The sequence below is a fragment of the Heptranchias perlo genome, chromosome 17, assembly GCF_035084215.1.
Source record: "Heptranchias perlo isolate sHepPer1 chromosome 17, sHepPer1.hap1, whole genome shotgun sequence".
NCBI classification, from domain to species: Eukaryota; Metazoa; Chordata; class Chondrichthyes; order Hexanchiformes; family Hexanchidae; genus Heptranchias; species Heptranchias perlo.
This window is the reverse complement of record NC_090341.1, coordinates 19619358-19643239: the sequence shown is the minus strand read 5'-3', so window position 1 is coordinate 19643239 and position 23882 is coordinate 19619358. Positions and strand designations below refer to the sequence as shown.

At 40.2% G+C, this 23882-nt stretch overlaps 2 protein-coding genes across 2 annotated transcripts in view; one reads left to right on the top strand and one right to left on the bottom strand.

Moving 5' to 3' along the window:
- timp4.3 (TIMP metallopeptidase inhibitor 4, tandem duplicate 3) overlaps positions 1–20639 on the top strand; it is a 30861-nt gene extending 10222 nt beyond the window's left edge. The window contains exons 2-6 of the mRNA XM_067999113.1: positions 3572–3707; positions 16577–16665; positions 17583–17691; positions 19378–19505; positions 20041–20639. Of these exons, the coding sequence (XP_067855214.1) occupies positions 3578–3707; positions 16577–16665; positions 17583–17691; positions 19378–19505; positions 20041–20220 (636 nt within the window). The 5' untranslated portion in view covers positions 3572–3577 and the 3' untranslated portion in view covers positions 20221–20639. The remainder of the gene's footprint in view (positions 1–3571; positions 3708–16576; positions 16666–17582; positions 17692–19377; positions 19506–20040) is intronic.
- The window catches only part of syn2b (synapsin IIb), a 282170-nt gene that overhangs the window by 86474 nt on the left and 171814 nt on the right, over positions 1–23882 (bottom strand). The gene's annotated exons all lie outside the window — the stretch shown is intronic.

Sequence of the window (23882 nt, the reverse complement as noted above, 5' to 3'; positions counted from 1 at the left end):
CAGGGATTCCCAGTGTGGCGATTGTGGAGCTAAGCTAGTGCCTTCAACAGTTGCAGGCCCATCACTGACATGATATTGAGATGAGAAGTGGCCAGAGGATCTTAGGGGAGCCTGGTAGCAAGCCAAAGATGACCCCTAATGGTGAGTCAGATAGACCCACCAGCTCGTTGGGGCTTCCTGGCTGTTGCTGGAGAACAGCAACCAAAAGGACCTGAAGCCAGTAGTCAGGCATGAGCTGCAGTCTTTCAGGCCTAAAGCTATGCTCTGTTCCTTTGCCAAGTTTTTTGGTGCCAGGGGATGTCTTGGGCCACGTTAATGGTCCAGGACCGAAAATTCTGGCATACTTGAACCGGTGTGCCAGAATCCGCTGTTCCTGTCCAGTGCAGGGCAGAAGGAGGCCAGGAAAATTGGCCATTTAGAGTTTCTGTTAGCTCTGGACTTCAAACCTGACTACATTTGCAGGGATCAGACGATGGGTGGAGCTAAGATGTAACTGGTAGGAGAGGTCTATTCCACTTTAACTGAAAATGTAATGTTTAAGAAAATAGTAAAGATCAGATGATCTTTAAAAATGGTGATTTGGAAAAGAGACATCTAACACACAAAACCTTCCTTTGCCATCAGTGGACATTAAAGTACAGTCACATTTACAGTAAGCTGGTATAACCTTAACTCAGATTAAGTGTTACATGCTTGAATTACACAGACGCAGCATCTAGCTAAAAGGACCATGATACCCTGTGTGCAGTATTTGCAGGTTTTAAATTGAATTAACAATCACCCAATCTGCACAACAAAACAAATGACAAAGCCTGGACACATTCTTTGGGGTGCTTTTTGTAGGTTTAAGCATTTAATTACTTGAATTATATATTGCACCCAAAAGTCTCTTTAAAAGCCTTGTAGTGAACACTGAGTCTGTGATTTAAGGTGAGGAAAGATTCTGCACTGGCTCATATTTGACAGGTATTGTATATTGACATCTGACCTACTTAAGTTTGTGGTGTGGCAAAGCGATCTTTGCATTTTACACAGTAAAATTATTACAATAAATTATAAATATATAAAAAATACAAGTCCTATTTCTAAAATGCAATGAACTTAAATAATGAACCCCTCTGAATAATGCATTAAGGAAATACATCAACTATTAAACTGATTCCCTACCTCTGCCTGTTTAATTATCTGATAACATTTTCAAGGTTTGATAATAATGATAATCTTTTTACGTTGGAATTCATTTCATCCAAATGCTTTCCTCAGTTTGATCATAAATTGGTTCTTTGCAAAACTGTTGATTTCAATTTAACACTGCCTGTTCATATTAATGTTATTTAGTAGTATTGATCTTTGCACACATCTAACTTTTTTCCTTTGTTAGTAATATAAAATGATTAATATAAATAAATCATAAACTGTGTATTTCTGTCGCTTTATGCTTTTAACAGAATATAAAATTGATCTTAGTTGTTGACATTTAAGAAATAGGCGCTGCGCTGTGTGCGATGGTCAGTCCCGTGTTTGGGCACAAAATCTGAGCCACCTGATTTGTATTTTGTGCTCGCAGCAGATTTGAATTCCTTGTCTGATTTGCATTTTGCACATCATGCCCAACCCAATTTGAACGCCCCTCGCGAATAGCACCCACGTTCTGACCTTTCACCCCTACCTGTGAGTGCATGTTGGGCAGCCACAAGCAACAAGCCTACCCCTAGTGAATCAAAGGAAGTGATTGCAGATAGGAATGGGGTGCAGTTGCTTTGCCTGCATGAGCAATTCCATTGTTCACTACCATTTGAATATTGTGCTGTGTAGTCAGATAGTGGGACATGTGTCCTTTTTTGGTCATGACCAAAAAAATATCTGCTCATGTGGTTTTCCTTCTCTTCCTCCAAGTTTAGGATTGTGGTAAACATTACATGCTGAAGTATGGTTTGTTTCTATCACCAAAATGGTAAGAGATATGTTCTGGGGATGCAATGTACTATACAGAAGGTATGCAATTTAGACAAAAAAAACTTGATAGAAAATAAAATGAAAAAATCAGAAAACAGGATTTTACAGCTAAAATCATTCAGTTAACAAGACTAATTCATTTTAATAACAGTGAACATAATGATGTAGTCAGAGTGTTTTTGGATTTTCCATTTTTTATTTAAGAGAATAAAGACACTTCTCAGGCCATTTAAAGGGCCTTGCTATTTGATAAAATGTTTTCTGAAACAAGGTTTGTGGGAAGGTGGGGTTGTGATAATATGATTGCATCACCCATGGCGTTAGCTGCAACAAATTTCAAAAGTTTAATTCTAAATAAAAGTGCAGGCTATACTTACAAGTTTATATTGCAGCATATATAGAGTTTGCTGCAGTGTAGAATTATTCTGGCAGTCAACATAGCAGAGTTTGAATAGCATCTACAGAGAGGATCTTCCTAGAACCTAGCTTGGCCGATAACTCCCTCGTGTGGCTACATCATCCTTATGAGGGGAGTTAACTGTATTGTAACCCTTGCACCTTGCCCCACATAGCCATCTCCACTTCAGTTTATAACTGATATGTTAAAAGAGATTGAAAACAGAATAACATTTTCTATTTATGCTCAATCCTGTTAACTGATTCATTTCTCAAATGCAAATTTTTTTTTGAATTGATTACAAATTTTGATATGATGTTGCCAAATTACAAACATCCATTTTTCATTAGTGACATTTTTTGTTTCCTAAATCTACCATATTGTAAGAATTATAAAGTTATGGCTGCAGTAACTGCTAATATATTAGAAAATCTTCCATTACAACTGAAGGAAATTGTGCAGTGGAATATCTTTAGTAGTATTTTGCAATGAAGTCCTGATTAGTGAATTCAATGTTGTGGAAAGCAGATTACTGACACAATAGGATTAAATAGAGCTGTTCATGAAACAGTGAAAAATCTCCACACCGTTTCTGTGGGCGGATTTAATTTTCAATGATTTAACATATTAAGGAATTGACATAAATAGAAATTAATTTTAGAGTAATATAATTGAAAAGCAATCTATAGGAAGCTATTCAACTATTTCTTAACATACATTATTATAAATAGATACAAGTCATGACAAAGATTATTTGAAAAATGTTTATGTTTTAAATTTAAAGATAATTTAAATAAATTCTACACCTAAAGCTAATTATCATCATTGACACAGCAATTATACTGAGTCATAACAGACAGTTTGATGAAATCACCTGAAGTGACTGATCTGTGTGAGAGTTGGAGTCCAACAATATGCTGTCATACAGGATCTCAAACAACGACAGACCGTTTCCTTCATGGGAAGGCGGGACTAGAAAGAAGTGGCAGAACCATAAATATGAGGGTCCACTGTGTTGAAAGTGGGCAATCAGACAGCTCAGTCAGAGAACCTTAAACAAGGTTGCTGCATTGTGCTATTGCTGAATAAGCTTCTTCCAATCACTTCTGCAGCAGGCAAAAGAAGTTTGCTGAGACGCTCCTCCACGAGGTTAGGTCTGCACATAGTCTACAACCTCTTCTGAGCAGAAAGACTTGTGTGTTTTTGTGTGTGCTATAGGACAACATGAACACCCCGGTGACTGGCTTGCTACTCTCAGTGCTACTACTTCTGACTCTGAGGCTTCAGGAGCTCGTGGATGGATGTACCTGTTCTCTAGATCATCCACAAACAATATTTTGTAACTCCGATGTAGGTAAGTCAAATGTTCCAGCTATTTTCATAGCTGCACGATTGTGATTCATTTTTGTCTTTAATGAGATATTTAATGGCTTTCAGACTTTGAAAAAATGATAATCAATTTGCTTTAAGAAAGCAGGGAGCATACTAAACATTGGAAGAAGAGTCCTATCAAATTCAACTGTCACTTTCTGAAGCTGAATTAGGATTTCATTAAGAGAAAATGCAATCTTTATTACACGGCTTAAAATAAAGGCTTAAACTCACAATTTTGTTAAATATTGAGTAAATATACAAAAGCAACTGTTTTCAAACTGTTATTAGATATCTATCAAACACTTCTAACAATAAATGTGAAAAAAAATTTAAACACAAGGCACAATATTTGCAGTTCTTTTCCAAAGATAATTCTCCCTGCATGCTGATTAAATTGCCCTTAATGTCCAGATAGAAAGATTTATGTGCAAATTGAAAGTCTCGATCTTTGGTTTAGATACTTCAGTCTGTAATTCTTACTTTTTAAAGCAACCCTCTTTGTAAACTTTAGTGCACCAGACTGTTTGAATAGTGATTGATCTGATGATAGCAATATCTGGTTGCCAACCTAGGGGCTTCCCTTTTAGTGGAAGGAACAGTTAACCTAATTTTGGATAGATGTTGTTAAACTAAGAAAAGGCTGTCGAACTAGCTCAAAGAAAAATCTGATCATCACTGCTGCAAAAATCAGAAACAAACATTCAGTGGGGTAAAAAAAATGAGATTTAACATATCTAACACTCTTGATGGAGTGAATTGTTTACCCGGAGTTTAAAATCAATAGAGAGAATTTGATCTATGTTTAAATCTGAGAGACCACCACAACTTTTGCATTTACTGTGCCTGTTCTTTATGGTTACAAGCGGGAGAATTGATTAAGCCTGGGCCAAGCACCTTTTACTGTCTGTTTTCTTTGGAGTGATTAGTGGTGTGGCACTCAGGGACAGCTTGACAGTGAAGCTTTTGTTTCATCAGCCTGTCCCTTCAATAGATTTCAGCCAGCACACAGCATGACAAACTGGACTAAAGCTGCACACAAACTGACAACTGAAAGATTCTTTGGCACTTTGACGTGTGATAATAGTATTTTTATAAATTGCAGCACCACATCACATATACAAAACTCAAGCCCAAAGATTCGTTTTTATAACAATTTTCAGACAAGAAAGTTATGCCATCCATAAGAATAAACAGAAATAAAATCTTGTATTGCATGATTTGTTGTTCATTTGATAAAGTGTCTATTAATGTTAATTTACAACATTCTTTACTGTAACTGAGTCCCAGTCTGTTTTGAGACAGTCTCAGGGTTTTGTTTTATCACACTATCTTTTCAGTTTGCTTAACAAAGCTATCCTCTGAACACACTTCAACATAATAGAATTTTTTGGGCTCCTCTTTGGGAGCCTTAGCAAATGAATGGGAATAGTCCCAAATCTTGCAATAGAGAGAAAAGATTCCTCTAATGCCTAGGATAAGATCGATAAACACAGCCACTTTTGGACATAAGGAATTGCAAAAAATAATCTGATAGATTTTATGTCAAAGATGGCAACCCAACTTGGGGAGAGGAGGTTTTGTTTAATTCCTCATTTTTCGTTAGAGCCAACAACGCTGCTTTGTTTTACTCGGTGCCTTTGTCTAATGCAAATAACGATTCTCAGAGAAAAAGTTTATTCCCCATTACTCCAAAAGTCTGCATTCAAGAATTTAACAGTCATCCTGTGCGAATGAAAACACATTATGGGGTAATGTATGATATTGCTGGTTTTGCACTAACATCATCCCTTGTGTGAATATGCAACAGCCTAGTACAGCTGGTCATCAAAAGGAACAGTCTTCCTGCATATCAAAAACGTTTATGTGTGTTGGTATGGGTAAGGTACTTAAATCTGGTAGGCATTCTTACTTCGTGCAGGATGAAAAAGGACAGAACTCAATAAAATTGTCTTTTTGTCTTACATTTGACCATGCAGGAAAAATTCAGCTGCAGCGTTCAATGTTTTGATTCGAAAAGCAGTTGTTTAATTCTTTTGCCATTAGACCATGAGCGCCACGGTCATTAGCAAACCTCTGATGTGTTTGCAGGAACTAGGACAAACATTATGTTAGCAGTGTGGGATTTAAATAGATAACAGCTGCACAGACTGCAGCGGTTCAAGAAGGCGGCTCACCACCACCTTCTCAAGGGCAATTAGGGATGGGCAATAAATGCTGGCCTTGCCAGTGCTGCCCACATCCCATGAACAAATAAAAAAAAAGCTAAGACAAAATGTACAACCACTTTCATTAAAGCACTACATTACTAGTAGTGGGCCACGTTAATAACTGTAAGTGATTTTATACATTTATGAATATTTGAATACAAATGTCATGGTAACCTGACTCTCGCCAGACATACTCTGCACAGCATCAGTATGCTGATGATTTAAACTCACCACTACAGAATTAAAGCAAATATTTAGCAAGCATATTTCTTCTCGCGCTAATTTTGAACAATTTTCTAAGAGAGAGAAAATTAAGTTAGTCCTAAAGTAAAGTCTTATTAAATTTGAGATTATATATATATATTAAAAAAAAATTCACTTTGATCTATCAACCCAGATATTTACATTATAGAATTTCAAAGACTTTCAATACCTTGATAGGGAAGATTTTCTCTGTGCATTATAACCTATTCCCTATAAACAGGTGACAATGCACAGTGCAAATCTTCGTCAATGGGTCTGGCTGTACTGATAAGTGTGCGCATTTTGCCTGGTTACAAAGTCCGGCAGCCAGATTATCAGTTCAGTTGCATGGAGGATATCAACTTGGTTTTCTTATTCCCAGGAGACCTTTTACCCCATTGGTCTTTATACAAATGATAATTTAATGAGCTGAAAATCTGTGTGCATTCAAAAACTGGAAAACCTTTCCTTCACAAACTTTTAAGAGTTTGCACTCTGCACAGATTCCTGGATTTTTTTCACATCCCTTAATCTGATTCTGCTGTTGGACTGTAAGTGTCATTTTTAATCACAGTGTTAAAGATGGAGTGTAACCAAGGTCAATCCGCCTACAGACCCAAAATTTGAACCTCCAGCGCTTGGTGGTTTCAGACGCGAATTGCAGTTTCAGACCGCAGTGTAAACATACTCTTTTGCCATATGGTCTTTAAGGGAAAGTCGAGCGGGGCTAGGAAGAATAGTAATCATTTCTAAAATATTTCCCCCACTCATTGTTCCTCCTAAGTTTAATGCTTAAAATATTTTCTCTGCCTGAAAAATTTCCGAAAAACATTTTGCGGTGTATCTGCTATGGTGTCACCATGCAAACAAATCCCAACAAACTCAGATTGGATTTTGCTTTCCAACCTGAAGCAAACTCGAGAGTGATTCGCTTGAGTTTGTGTGAATATGCCATAACATTTATAGTCTTTACAAAAAGAAAAGCAGAGTGAGTGGGAAAAAGTATTCAAGCTTTGAATGTTCTACAGTACTAAGAAAATATGAATCCATGCCAATATGAACTCATACTATTTTGAAGATTCTAACATCTTCTGTAAAATGCATCAACAGTACCACTAACCAAATAATACCGCAGTATAATTCATTTGACTTCTGATATCTAAAGTTTTTGAAAATTACATTAATAACTAGACTTCAAAAGCTGGTGCAAATAATTATTTATATACTGCATTTTCGTGTTTGATACATCATCCTTAATACTTCAAAACAACACTTAAGCATAGTGGGGTAGAAAATGGACCTTGTGCCCATTTTACGGGTATAAAATGGATGCAATGAGGCCCAATTTCGGGGACCAATGTCTTGCGTTCTAAGAACGACTGAATAAACGTCCGACCCAAAATTAGGCCGGGCCATTCTTCAGGCATCCCTGGTGGCTGCCTAAAACAGGCATTAGGTCATAAGTAAATGAGGAGTCTAATGCCTGTTTTAGATCCCTCACAGAAATTGGGTAAGGAGGATTCTTCAGTGGCAGAAGCAGCGGCTGCCAACTAAAGGAAAGTATTTTTTAAAAATAAATTTAAAAACCTTCCTGTGGAGCCAGAAGAAGCAGGTGTTCTCTTCCTGCATCCACTGCACTGCTGACAGCCTCTGCTGGCACATTTGGCCCTCGTCCCGCTGTCCTGCAACATCCGGCGCTTAACCTGAGGCCGCATCCGGTGACGCCAACGGCCTGAAATTATTTGCTGCAACAGGGCGAGCTGCTTGTGGAGGCGCGACAGGCGCCGGCAGCTCGTCCGTGTTATTTAGATGAGGCCCGAAGCCCAATTTCAGGCAAGCCTCAGGCCTCCAGGTTTAGATGAGCGCTGCCTGTGCAGCACCGATTCTGGGCCCAAAAACAGACCCAGACTTTCTACCTAATGTTGGCACCCAATTAAATTGATGTAGTCGTCAAGTCAGGTTCAGCATCAAACATCCTGATCAAGGACTGCTTATAGCAACTCCTGGTGTCAGTTTCATAGGTACTGATGGAGCCTACAATTTAAACTGTCAATCAAAAGTAATTGCTGGTTTTAGAAGTCACAGGTGCAAATAGCTTCAGAGAGGTTTCTTCTTCCTGTTCTACATTATGCTGCAGGAGTGTTTCGACAGATTGAATACAACTATCCAACCTTTTTACACAGGATAGGTTTAATCATAGGATATACAGATTAAGGATGAATGGGAAAGTACAAATAGATTACTGATGTTTTCAGTACAAGTCAAATATAAATAATGATACACACAGTGTAGGGATTCAGAGACCCCTGCAGTTGAGACTTCATTAAAACATCATAAACTGTTTGTACAGTGAACAGATAGCTCTACAATCTAATATTGCTATAGAGTGGAACTCTATAGGGACTTCAGTAGCCTTTCTGCACTAGAATAACAAAACAGAACAGCAATGTTCCTACACCATTCCAAGAATACTATTAAGTAAGAAAAGTTCTACAGTTGGGCCACTCCTCTAATTGTTCTTCATAATCATTATAAATTTACACTAATAATTTCTGTAGATCTTGTATGTGAATAAAATGCCTTGATTACCTTGATAGTTGAAAACAAGTTGCCTTTTTAAGGTTAAAGATCAGTTGTGTCCATAATGCAAAACCAATCCAAATTTGTATCGGCAGCATACTGGTGCCTATGCTTTGCACCTCTCCCTCATGATCGGTCAGAGACTGGGAATGTGAGGTGTGCAGAATTGTTGATGTGAATGCATGGCTGAACACATTAGTGTGCAAACCCATTGTGGCACTGCACTGCCCAAAAACAAAGCCATTAACAAAAGTTGTACATGGACTAAAGCAACTGATCCACCACACATTTTTCATAGACAGGGATTAAATACTCTCGAAAACAATGGTAGTGCATGCTCCCCACACCATTAAAGGTAGTGAGCCCAATTTTAATTTAGTCAATGAACTTACACAGGAAGGAAAAGCATTTTCCAGTTTTATGTAGTTCCCATCTCATGCCCCCATGAGATCTGAATCTATATCAATGTTCCATCTGTCTGTGTATTATAACTGAGGCTAATAACAGCTGTACTGCCTCCCCCATGGATCATTATTTTGTAGAGTGGTAACCTGTCACAAACAATAATATATTAATTTCAACACTGTTCCATTCTCAGCAAACCAGAGCTTAAGCCACCCAGGCAATATATGTGGACAATGCACACATAGGCTTCGATATTTACGGGGATGCAGGGAGCGAGCGGGGCGACTGTCAGGGGCCGGGAATCCCGGAAATACAGGGAACGCGGAGGTCCTGCCGAATTTAACGGCAAGATCTCATTTGAATTTTTTTTTCTCCATTTCACGCCAGCCAGATTGAGAGACGGGCAGGCTGTTGAGCGGGAAGGCCTGCGGTAGGAGGCCGCAGCCGCGAACCGGAGAGGGGTCTGGAGATCGCGGCAAATTAGCTCGGGGGGCCGGGTGGGGTGGGGAAGCACTCCTGCTCCTCTTGGCCCACAAGCACTGCTGGAAAAGTACTTACCTGCTGGATCTGGCAGTTCTCACCTCCCTTCAGCCGCCATGTTTCCCGAGCCGTGGGAAACCCGGCCCGCTGTTATTAAATCCAAATGGCTGCTAAAATCTCTGAGGCACGCAGCATCATTAACATATTATACTTATTGACCCTCCACTCGAAAGCAGGTTACTCACCCGCACCCCCAACCTGCCCTGGTTAAACCAGAAGTAGGTGCATTTGCGGCAGATTGGGTTTCCCATTTTTAACAATTTAACATCCCCCGCGCCCCTCTCCCACCCGTCCTGGGGGTGGAAGTTAAAATTACCCCCACTGTGTACAAAGCAGAAGACCATGTCTGTGTAGTGCCTCACTATGGTCTACCACATGCCCAGTTTGTCATTCTCTTTCCTCCATCCCTTACTTGTAGAGTAGTACAGGCAAAATCTAAAATTCATCCGAGATCCAGTTGAATGATGGGGGGCGAGGCATGGGTATCTAAAAAAGATATCCTGGATAGATGAGCTAAGGTGGACAGAATAGGCACAGTTATTTGTAGGTATTTTGTGAATCATGGCTTCTTACCTCCATTGTTCTAGGCTCATATTTTCTGCAGCTGAGAGCACAGATTAGACCACAGATTGTTCTGTCACTTCAGCCATAATACTTTTTGATTAGTTTAAATAAGGTGTACTTAGTATTGGTTGAAATGCTTTGCACCTGTAAACAGCTCACCTAACATCTCAGCTGGAGCTGCTGAAGCTCATTAGCAATGAGTGCAAAAAATGAGTATATAATGGGCCGGATTTTGCTGTAGAAAAAACAGCGCTCACTGTTGTTTATGTGCAATTTGGAAAGCAACTTCTGGCGACCGCACATGTGCAGTTAAACACAGAAATCCGGAAATTGCTGTCCGAGATGCGATGCTCCTTCAAAAGCTGTGCGAATACGGCATCTCACTGGCTGGCTCCCCATTCAATGGCGTGAAGTTTCTGTACTGACGTCGCAGATACGGACTAAATTTGCCAAAAAAAGTTTTGTCAAGTCATATCAAGTCTAAGTACCATTTTACTGGCGTGGTATGTCTTAATTACTGTCAAACAACCTCTCTGGCACTGAAAATTAACTTTTACAAGTGTGGAGTCTCATTCCTTCAGATTTTAATTATTGTTGGACATCTAAAAAAAATTAAATATGTTTTTTTTTAACTTTTTCTTTGTCTTTTTTTTGATCTGTCTCTTAATTCAGTCTTTCCCTATCTTTATTTCGCTTTCTGTACCTGATTTGACATAGAATTCACTATTCTAACTTACACTTCCTGGTTCTGACTGCGCTGTTATTAACGATTCTTCAATCTGATTGTTTAAGGGGACACAGCTGCTTGCCCTGTTCACACAGGTCCCAGATGCCCTGTAGAGGGCGCCGTGCTGAATGGCTGTCCAGTTGACAGTAACTTGTCATGAAAAAGTTCATAGAAAGTCTATGGGCAAGGGCAAATCTAAAAAACGGTGCCACAGCAAAATCTGGCCCAACATATTTTTTTGAATTCTTAGATGCTACTCTAAAACAAAGGCTATGATACTCTTTTTAATCTACAGCTGTTCAAGGCCAATAAAAAGCATTTTCTCATATGTGGCAGCCTTTTAAGTTGCACAATGAAATTAATCACAGGAGAAAATGGAGCACTGATGAACGGTTGAGACTATGTGAGATACCAGACACAGGACCCCACTGGTATGGAAATTTACTGCCCACTGGCATGGAAATTTACTGCCCAATGGCAACCAACCAGGTTTCAATGACACATTCAGGCATATGAAAAAAGCTTATTCTATTAGTTTACATTTTCTAAATGTTTTAACAAATGTACAGACATTACAATTGATAACTTTCAAAGTACTTAACCACAAAGTTGATATTAATCTCAACACATCAAACATACAGTATACTTTCAATAGTCTTTGAATTTCCTTCCCAGCTACAAACATAATTTCATTATTATACCCTTCTGTGTATCACTGGAAAAATCACTCTGTAGTGATGGCATTACTATAGCCTATCTCAGTTTTCTATCAATATCATTGAACCACTATCTTTAACTGTTATCAGTATGATTTTCATTTACTGATACTATAATACTGCACATAATAGAACCAAACCGATGGTGTAGAATGGAATTAATAATAATAACAACATGCATTAATATAGCATCTTTTAAGTAGAAAAACATCTCATGGCGTTTCACGGAGGCGTATGGAAAATGGATACCAAGCCAAAGGCGATATTAGGAGAGTTGACCAAAAGCTTGGTCAAAGAGGTGGGTTTTAAGAAGGCTGTAAAAGGAGGAGAAAGAGGTGGAAGGTTTATGGAGGTAATTCCAGAGAGTGGGACCTAAGTGGCTGAAGGCACGGATGCCACTGGTGGGGCAAGTGACAAGACTAGAGTCAGAGTGGAATGGAGAGTTTGGGTTGGAGGAGGATGTTACAGAAATAGGGAGGGGTGAGGCCATGAAGTGATTTAAACACAAGGATGAGTATTTTAAATTTGAGGCATTGGTGGATTGGAAGCCAATGTAGGTCAGCAAGGGAGATGAGCGAACATGACTTGGTGTGGGATAGGATACAGACCGCAGAGTTTGGGATAAGCTGAAATTTATGGAGGTTGAAGGATGGGAGGCGAACCAAGAAAGCATTGCAATAATCGAGTATGCAGGTGACAAAGGCACGAATAAGAGATTCAGCAGTAGATGGACTGAGGTAAGGACAGAGGCAGACGATGTTATGTCTTTGTTATGGGAAGGATATAATATAATGTTGGTAGCTCAGCTTGGGGTAGAAGATGCCAATATTGCAAACAGTCTGCTTCAGCCTGAGACAGTGGCCATGAAGGGGATGGCCTTAGTGGTGAGGGTGTGGAGTTTGTGGTGGGGGCTGAAGACAATGGCTATGGTCGTCCCAAGTTTAACTGAGGAAGTTACGGTTCGTCCAAGACTGGATGTCGGACAAGTAGCCTTACAGCACAGAGTTTCTGTGGGGATCGAGAGAGGTGGTGAGACACAGATCATGGTGTCATCAGACTATATGTGGAAGCTCACCTCATGGCTTCAGATAATGTCACCAAGGGACAGCATGTAGATGAGAAAAAGGATGGGGCCATTGGGGACTCTGGAGATGACGGTGTGGGGGTAGGAAGAGAAGCAGTTGTTGGAGATTCTTTGGCTATGATTGGATAGGTAAGATTGGAACCAAACAAGGCTGATCCCAGGGTGCTGGACAGTGAAAGAGAGGTATTGGAGGAGGATCATGGTGATCTATTATGTTAAAGGCTGCAGAGAAGTCAAGGAGAATAAGGAGGGGTAATGTGGATAATGTGATCCACACGATCACAGTCACAGAAAATGTTGTTTGTGACTTTGGTTAGAGCCATTTCGGTACTGTTGGAAGAGTGGAAACCTGTTCCCAGAATGGCATCCACAAATTAGATCTTCATGGTTTGTGATATGATCTGGACTCCTTAATTAATTACAGCTTTTTCACTCTCTTCAGACTACAGTGTTATGTGTATGTGTTTGTATCAAGTATGTAGACTATGCTAGGGCATTGCCTTGTTCTGTTGTGACTCAGTGGGACTTCTGTCAGTCTCTTTATGATTTCTATTGCAACGACTTCTAGGACTTTTCCATCATTGATCAAGCATAACTGAATAAGGATTAGAATATTTTGCATTTGTGAGGTTAGATATGTAAATTAATTTACTACCTTGGAATTCAAAAAATAAAATTGGTATAATTTAAATATTTTAGACCAAATTAATAATCACAGCCTCAATTTGTAATTTTATTTTCATTTTTTAAACCAGTGTCTGCACTCAGTATGACAGAAAGGCCATGAACTGCTCAATATGCGACTGTACAGAATGAAAATGTTGAAAGGGAGATAGAAGCAAGGATTAAATATGTGGCAATGGGGTGAGCTGTGGAATAATATTACTGCTTTGGCTTCTGACTGCATTGCATATGTGACTGAATTGTACAATGACTTAATCTACAGGCAGCGGAAGCCTGAAAAGTAACATTTTCTTTGATCTGGTAAGGAAATTACAAATAACAAACTGACTTTTCCCAGCAGGGAATGTGAACATATTATTGAATGTTTGTTCATGAAATGTCTCAGACGGGCAACAAAACAATTTACTTCCTATCGAGAGTCACTGCAGTATTCAGAATAAAATGTCTTTGTTTCCATCAACTCATATTAAAAACATTCTGCTACAAAAACTAAGAGGGTAAAATTATGTAAGTGTAGGATTGGCTTTGAGTTAGATCCCATTATATATTAATTACCATCAGGAGTATTTTACTGACAGCATGGAACAGGGGTTAACCACTAAGTAACAGCAGCAGAATGTTAATTATAGCAGAATGTCTGATACACCAGATGCAGTGGGACTCCTAATATACCCAAGCTGTGCTTGTCAGGAACACTTACTGCAGTATCTTGATGCAGTGTCTATTATTGGGAGAAATCACCATATTAAAAACAAGGTGGGATAGTCACACCGTTGCCTGAAAGGAGGAACAGCCACCTGTTCTCTGCCCCTCCCAGGTGCTTCAGAGGCGTATGGAAAATGGGATACCAAGCCAAAGGAGATATTAGGAGAGGTGACCAAAAGCTTGGTCAAAGAGGTGGGTTTTAAGAAGGCTGTAAAAGGAGGAGAAAGAGGTGGAAGGTTTATGGAGGTAATTCCAGAGAGTGGGACCTAAGTGGCTTAAGGCACGGATGCCACTGGTGGGGCAAGTGACAGGACTAGAGTCAGTGGAGAGTTTGGGTTGGAGGAGGATGTTACAGAAATAGGGAGGGATGAGGCCATGAAGCAATTTAAACACAAGGATGAGTATTTTAAATTTGAGGCATTGGTGGATTGGAAGCCAATGTAGGTCAGCAAGGGAGATGAGCGAACATGACTTGGTGTGGGATAGGATGCAGACCGCAGAGTTTGGGATAAGCTGAAATTTATGGAGGTTGAAGGATGGGAGGCTAACCAAGAAAGCATTGCAATAATCGAGTATGCAGGTGACAAAGGATTAGCATCCTCCCCAACCCCACCACCCACCCTCAACAGGCCCAACCTGCCGGCTGGCTCCATGCACAAGCTGGCTGATTTTTGGCCTTCCAAAACCAGTGAGATGCAACGGAGTACCTGTTTGGCACTTTCAGTTCACTGGTTAAAAATAAATAAGGCCCAAACCTGAAAATGGGTTGGGACTCCCGAATGTAGCTTTAGCCAGGTGCTGCAGACACACCATTGTCGTCGCGCCCATTTTGGTCTAAAGTAAAAAATGGCACCCAGCATGTTAACAAAGGGATTAAAATGCAGTCTGTGCCTCATTATTTGTTTTTGCACTAAAAAAATTAAATTATCCAATTATTTGAATTGAAGATAATACTAAAAAAATTCCCAATTATCAGATAGTTTGAATCAAGCAACTTTGAATTAAGAGGCGTAGACAGTAGATATATTCTAGATAACATGTTGTATTTGCATTTGTAGTCCATTAGCTACACATTGAAATTCAATGAGGGGGATTTGTAACTGCCGGCAGCCCGTTTCTTGCATGAACAAAGGGCAACTGGCAGAAAAAAAATCTGGTGGACACCTTGGACATCAATTTGCCTGGCTGATTCAATTTTCAGCAGCCCTTTAAATAGGCACCCAATGCTCCTGCCAAAAACAGGCAGGACGTGTTTAAATACACAAATTGGGGTGCTAAGTTGGTTGTAGGTCTCCAATTGCAATTTTAATGTGCGAATGGATGGAGCATGCATCATACATCCTGGTCCCAGTTCTACCGGGCGTTAAGCGGCCTAACCAGTGGTCCTTAAAGGAACTGTTGAAGACTGCTCAGGAAAAGGTAAGATTTCGGCATTTTTAAAATAATTTTGCGAGAGCAGAGAAAGTATTCATGCTCCTCCTGGCTCCACAAAAGTCATTTGTTCTTGCCCCCCACCCCGACCCCCACAAACAGGATCTGTGCCCTTCCCCCAACAGGCACTACTTGCTGGCCAGCTTAGTGCAGAATCTGGCCAATTTTCCGATGTGTTGCAGTGGAAGTCAATGGAAAAGAAAATCGGACAGGGTGTAAATTGGGCTGTCAATTTGCTGTTGCCTGTTTTACGCTACTGCCGATGACCAATTTTACCTCTCCCCCCCCCTCTTTGTTTTGGCTCCAGCTAGAGAATAGCAGGACAGTGAAAATAACACCAGTGAGGGACATACAGGCTCTGACAAGACAGCAAAATTCCCATTTACGTGTGCAATAGATAGTCTATTTGAATCCAAATAAATCCAAAACACACTATCAATCACTTTGTGTTTTTATATTGGTTTAGTGTGCATCCCAGACATAAATACATGCATAAAAATAAGACGACTTGTTATATTTTTCTTCATCTAATGAGAGTTCTTTCAGTACTGTTAATTGTAGAAGTTACTATTTAATTTTTGATGAGCTTGGAGCACTAAATAAGATTTAATGGATGAAAGTAATTGCAGCTAAAACTTGTGAGGTAACTAGGCGGAGTTAAAGCTGCAGAACTATTTTGAAATGCAGCCTGACACCATTGGCGTGACTGATTAATATGACCAAACTCCTTCTAATAAGGAAAACCTTCATCATTAGCAGTCAGATCTTTGAATTATACCAGAATGAACTGATAACTTTCTTTCTGAATAAGAAAAATCTAGTAACAAATATTTCTTCATAAAAAGCTTTATTATTGCACGGGGATATATTTATGTTACAGCACTTCCCATTTTTCCATGTCTGTTTATTAATGTGAGTTATTTTTATTACCATGACATTTTCTCTCTTATTTTTTTTAAATAGCGCTACGAGTATTAGTCACTAGTAAAAGGTTGGTTTCTTCTGGCAACATGCCACCTGGCACGGTCGAGTACACAGTAAAACAAGACAAGGTAAACAAAGGTTAAAAAGAGTTTAGCAAGCAGAATGGGCCTATGGTATGAAATAAAAGTAGAAAACATTGGAAATGCACAGCATATCAGTCAGCAACTTAAAGACAAAGAAAGGTTAGCTTTCTGACAAAGAGTCTGATCCAAATCTTAACCCTATGTTTCTCTTTTAGATGCTGGCTGACCTGCTGGGAATTTCTAGCATTTTCTGCTTTTAATTTGGACTTCAGAAGTTATATTCTTTCTTTTTAGCTTGGGTCTTTAGCATGGCTATATAGTAAACAGTACTGTATTATGATTGTTTAAAGTATGTTTCAAATGATTAAAGAGGAATAATTGTAATTTTCTACCTCTGTGCTGGCTGAAAATGAGCCATTTGCCAAAATTACCACAGATTGCACTGAGCAGTCCTTTTTAGTGTTTTCTAATTTTCATGATAATTCCATAATAAATTTCCACTCTATCACTATGTACAACAGTTTATTAAAGGTTTTTTTTTAGTACACATAGAGCTCTTGATTTTATTTTAATTATTTATTGTCAAGAGATCAGAGTAACATATTTAAGTAATCAGCCAAGCCTTATTGGGAAAACATCGATGTGGGAGAAAGTTAAACATATTTGAGTAATTTACTCCAAGATCCTTCTAATGTAGAAACCCATTACCCATAAATGCTCTTCACAGCCACCCTGACAATGTAGGCAATTGCACAATGAACCTTTGTCTTGCAAGCCGAACATTCATGTATAAAAATGGATTCATCAGTTGGGATAGTACAGATTTTCTAATCAAGATAAGATTTAGGGCCATTTCAAAGTGTGGTGTTCAGGGAAGAAAAACTAGGCTGTTTAAGTGAAGCTTTTGATCATGATAATGTAGTTTTTGTTTCTAAGAGCATTAATGTTCAAACCTTTACCAGACGTACAAAGAATTTGAAAAGAACGAAAAGGTTGAATACATCTACACAGCTTCCAGCTCTGCTGCATGTGGTGTAGAGCTTGAAATCAATAACTGGTACCTCATAACAGGTAAGATAAGAACTCAGCCAATGAGAGCAATTTCATTGTTTGAATACCTTCATTTATGTACATTAAAAAAACTTGCAGATCTCCTGCAGTGTTATGGTGAGTGGGTGGTTCAACCGGGGCTGGGGGGCGCGGGGGGGTTGGATAAGGCTGCTGCAGTGTGGAAATTAGTTCACATTCCCACTGAAAGATTTGGGAAAGAAGTTTGGAAAAAGGTTGGAAATGATCAGATCAGAAACAGTGTTTTTGATTGATTCTTGGAAAATAGTACTTCGTGTACCCACTGCAAGTAAGCAAATACATAAATTTGTTCCCTCAAAGTACCACAGTTACATACATAAATAAATGACTGCATGTAACATCAGAAAACAACTATTTAAACTGTTTACTGCATGATTTTTATAGCAAGGGCTACAATTGATGAAACATAGCAAAGATTGAATTGATTTTCATCTCCTTTATCAAATATTTTTGCAATAGTTCTTATATTACCATAAGGTTCTGCTTAAATATGCAGGTTTAAATTCAGGACTTTTATTCAGAACCATTCTCTAAACTCAACTAATGGTACAATCTTCTGGAGGTTTTATATTTTTATCAATCATTTTGTTTTTCAGTTATGCGATAAACATAAATAGTAGTTGGTGTTCCCATTTAGAATGCATAATAAAATATAAAGATTAAACATAAGAACATAAGAAATAGGAGCAGGAGTAGGCCAATCGGCCCCTTGAGCCTGCTCCGCCATTCAATAAGATCATGGCTGATCTGATCCTAACCTCAAATTTAAATTCATGTCCAATTTCCTGCCCGCTCCCCGTAACCCCTAATTCCCTTTACTTCTAGGAAACTGTCTATTTCTGTTTTAAATTTATTTAATGATGTAGCTTCCACAGCTTCCTGGGGCAGCAAATTCCACAGACAAACAATACCTAATATCAAATTGTAAAGTTTCATTTTTCCAACATATAGTATGGTGCATCTGCTAAATAAAATACCCGTTGAATATAATGGCCTACTTCTAATTGCCAGCCCTTCCGGCTGGAGTTAAGGTGGGGGTGTTCTGGAAAGGCCATAGATTTTTAGCCCCATTGGGTCCTTGGAGAGAAGGTGGTGAAATGCACAGTATTTTGAGATTGTTTTGCTTCATAAGAAAGAGGCTGAGTAGAGATGTAAATAACCCCAATTGTAAGAATGATTGTTTAAAGAGTTTAAAACTTTCTTACATTTCTACCCAGTTTGGAACTGTTCAATTGTTTTTAGTTTTGTAATTTATCTGTGGCCTGCTGAGAAACTGAAAGTCAGGGCTCAGAGACAATTATGTGTTAGAATTAGGCAATCAAAGGTAAGTAAAGAAACTTACCTTTGGGTACTTTAGAATACATTTTGGGATAATTATAATAACTGTGACTATGATTACGAGTCGATGAAGAGTATGACATAGCCAAGTGTTACACTTGCAGGAAGCATACACTTACATAAGACTTTTAAGGACAGAAATAACAAGGTTCTGCTGCCACTGCAGAGTCTTGCTAGTCTCTAGCCTGGGACGGAGAGATGGCTACAACATTATAGCCCCAATTCTGTGCATTGCTTTCTTGTCTAGTGCAGCTTCAAGCAGCAACAGATTGTAATTCCTGCCCTTTAAAATATAATAGATAGATGTATAGATATTTTTTCTTGTTATAGGCCGAATTGGTAATCAGGGAAAAATTCATATTGGGCTTTGCAATTGGATTGCTCGATGGGATGATCTAACATCATCACAACAACAGTACCTGCATTGGAACAAATATGAAATGGGCTGTTCCTGCCAAGTAAGTCAAATTCCTAGTACATTTTCCAATCCTCTCCCTCCCGTTTATTCCCCAACTCCTCTCCCGATGGCACTGTGGTGGAACAGTTCCAAGGACTGATAACACTTCAGCGTCGCGACCATCTGGCCATTCTTTGTGTGAGTCTAGACGGAGAGTGGAGGGCATTGCAAGGGACCTGACCTGACATCCACATCCGCATTTTCCAGCAGGATCACTGATAGCAATCAGGAGCTGGAATTCTGGCTGATTTGTCCCCTCTCTAACGGATGTCAATTGTAATGCATTGGCACAATTTTGATGCAATGCCAGCTGCCTATATACTAGGCTTACTGCTACTGCCACCACGTTGGAATATATGAACCCAATTTATTTTGTACCTGAGTTTCAGACTCTCCAGAGTTAAATCTGAATTAACTAAACTATACCCCTGTAAGAAATACAAGTATTATATATCTATATATTATCAATAAACAAATAATCTGAATTGATTCTTTTATAACTTTGATAAATATATTTTTAATTTTCTGTTCTCCAGATTGTCAGCTGCCTCAGTCTACCCTGCCCTACTCCAGCAAAGAACCAGTGTGTTTGGACTGACCTGGTAACCGAGAAAACCACAGCCGGATCCCAGGCAAAGAACAGTGTCTGCTTGAAGCAACGTGATGGTTTCTGTTACTGGTGTGGAGGAGGATCAGCCAGTGTGTATGAACCCTGAGTCTCCCTTCACCCCACAAAAGTTGTGTTCCTGTATCAGCTACAGGTGGTGCAGCTGTATCAAAGATCCCTAAGTTCTGCTGTCTATACAAACATTTTGTCAGTTTACTGCATTCCTGTATGCTATGTGAAGCATAGCAGTTTCTTTATCCATTCTTACACCTACATGAATGTATCCCAATGAACGAAAAGCAACATTTATAGCCCCTCATTAGATACTGCTAGAATGTTAAGTTTTGCCTCTGCAATAAGGCAAATGGAGTTCCTCCCTCCACTTTCACTCAAAGCACTTATCTTAAATTTGACAACATATTCATTTGCAAATGTACTGCTTTAAAATATAGATACAAAGATGATTTCTCATATCTGATATGAATGTCGTGCTTTGTAAGAACTATGCCATCTTGCCAAATATTTAACAAAAAGCTTTCCTATTAATGTTTAAATAAACGTCATGTGAGTTTTCTGTAAAATTTCTGATACCTCAGATATACTTTATTTTGAAAGCATTTTGGTGTGAGTGTACTTAATTTTTTTGATTAGTTGGACATCAGATAAGCATAGAAACCCATCACACCGCTTTAGTCTTAGAACTACTGTGAAATCGACATAAGTAGAGTTCCTGTTTGCCGAATATGAAGTGCATACTCTTTCCTTGTAGGGACAAACCAACTTCTTTAAACTCAGCACCAGGCATACCTAAAAATGAGGTGCCAACCTGGTGAAGCTACAACACAGGACTACATGCATGCTAAATAGCAGAAGCAACATGCTATAGACAGAGCTAAGCGATTCCACAACCAACGGATCAGATCAAAGCTCTGCAGTCCTGCCACATCCAGTCGTGAATGGTGGTGGACAATTAAACAACTAACGAGAGGAGGAGGCTCTGTGAACATCCCCATCTTCAATGATGGCGGAGTCCAGCACGCGAGTGCAAAAGACAAGGCTGAAGGGTTTGCAACCATCTTCAGCCAGAAGTGCTGAGTGGATGATCCATTTTGGCCTCCTCCCGATATCCCCACCATCACAGAAGCCAGTCTTCAGCCAATTCCATTCACTCCACGTGATATGAAGAAATGGCTAAGCACACTGGATACAACAAAGGCTATGGGCTCCGACAACATCCTGGCTGTAGTGCTGAAGACTTGTGCTCCAGAACTAGCCTCTAGCCAAACTGTTCCAGTACAGCTACAACACTGGCATCTACCCGACAATGTGGAAAATTGCCCAGGTATGTCCTGTCCACAAAAAGCAGGACAAATCCAATCCGGCCAATTACCGCCCCATTAGTCTATTCTCAATCATCAGCAAAGTGATGGAAGGTGTTGTCGACAGTGCTATCAAGCGGCACTTACTCACCAATAACCTGTTCACCAATGCTCAGTTTGGGTTCCACCAGGACCACTCGGCTCCAGACCTCATTACAGCCTTGGTCCAAACATGGACAAAAGAGCTGAATTCCGGTGGTGAGGTGAGAGTGGCTGCCCTTGACATCAAGGCAGCATTTGATTGAGTGTGGCACCACCTAGCTCTAGTAAAATTGAAGTCAGTGGGAATCAGGGGGAAAACTCTCCAGTGGCTGGAGTCATACCTAGCACAAAGGAAGATGGTACTGGTTGTTGGAGGCCAATCATCTCAGCCCCAGGACATTGCTGCAGGAGTTCCTCAGGGCAGTGTCCTAGGCCCAACCATCTTCAGCTGCTTCATCAATGATCTTCCCTCCATCCTAAGGTCAGAAATGGGGATGTTCGCTGATGATTGCACAGTGTTCAGTTCCATTCGCAACCCCCTCAGATAATGAAGCAGTCCGTGCTCGCATGCAGCAAGACCTGGACAACATCCAGGCTTGGGCTGATAAGTGGCAAGTAACATTCGCGCCAGACAAGTGCCAGGCAATGACCATCTCCAACAAGAGAGAGTTGAAGCACCTTCCCTTGACATTCAAAGGCATTACCATCGCCGAATCCCCCACCATCAACATCCTGGCGGTCACCATTGACCAGAAACTTAACTGGACCAGCCACATAAATACTGTGGCTACAAGAGCAGGTCAGAGGCTGGGTATTCTGTGGCGAGTGTCTCACCTCCTGACTCCCCAAAGCCGTTCCACCATCTACAAGGCACAAGTCAGGAGTGTGATGGAATACTCTCCACTTGCCTGGATGAGTGCAGCTCCAACAACGCTCACGAAGCTCGACACCATTCAGGACAAAGCAGCCCATCCACCACCCTAAACATTCACTCCCTTCACCACCGGCGCACTGTAGCTGCAGTGTGTACCATCTACAAGATGCACTGCAGCAACTCACCAAGGCTTCTTCAACAGCACCTCCCAAACCCGTGACCTCTACCACCTAGAAGGACAAGGGCAGCAGGCATATGGGAACACCACCACCTGCACGTTCCCCTCCAAGCCATATACCATCCCAACTTGGAAATATATCACCGTTCCTTTATCGACGCTGGGTCAAAATCCTGGAACTCCCTGCCTAACAACACTGTGAGAGAACCTTCACCACAGCGGACTGCAGCGGTTCAAGAAGGCGGCTCACCACCACCTTCTCAAGGGCAATTAGGGATGGGCAATAAATGCTGGCCTCGCCAGCGACGCCCACATCCCATGAACGAATAATAAAAAAAAACATAGGCACAGTCTGGCAAAAGCCAAGGCTTAGGGTTAAGTTACGAGGAGAGATTACAGAAATTGGGGTTGTATTCTCTAGAGTTTCGAAGGTTAAGGGGTGATCTGATCGAAGTTTATAAGATATTAAGGGGAACATATAGGGTGGATAGAGAGAAACTATTTCCATTGGTTGGGGATTTTAGGAGTAGGGGGCACAGTCTAAAAATTAGAGCCAGACCTTTCAGGAGCGAGATTAGAAAACATTTCTACACACAAAGGGTTGTAGAAGTTAGGAACTCTCTTCTGCAAATGGCAATTGATACTAGCACAATTGCTAAATTTAAATCTGAGATCGATAGCTTTTTGGCAACCAAAGGGTATTAAGGGATATGGGCCAAAGGCAGGTATATGGAGTTAGATCACAGATCAGCCATGATCTTATCAAATGGCGGAGCAGGCACGAGGGGCTGAATGGCCTACTCCTGTTCCTATGTTCCTATGTAGAGATAATTCTGGAATTTAAGAACATAAGAACATACGCACTAGGAGCAGGAGTGGGCCATGCGGCCCCTCAAGCCTGTTCTGCCCTTCAATAAGATCATGGCTGATCTTCTGCCTCAACTCAATTTTCCACCCCATATCCCTTGATTCCCTTAGTCCTAAAAAGAGAATTTAACCAGTTAAAACTGTCCAGTCTACCAGCATAGAGCCCTGGTGAGTTCCCTACTGTTTGTCCAGGTAGTATCATCCCATTCAAATTACTGGCTTATATGAGCCAAGTGGGAAGAATCTCCGTCCCCAGTGACAGAGCTGGGCCCAATCAATGAGCACAGCTAGGTGGTCAATCATCAGCAAGACTGTAGCGAGTACACAATTCAGCATAAAATGATTGAGTGCATTGCAACTAGCCTCATCATCAGAACATGGGTACACACCATATACCACTGAATGGTTGTTTCGCCAAATGGGGGTGCAGAGCTTTAGATACAACTGCTTGCCTTAGCAAAACAATCAAAGCACGCACAAAATCATGGGTG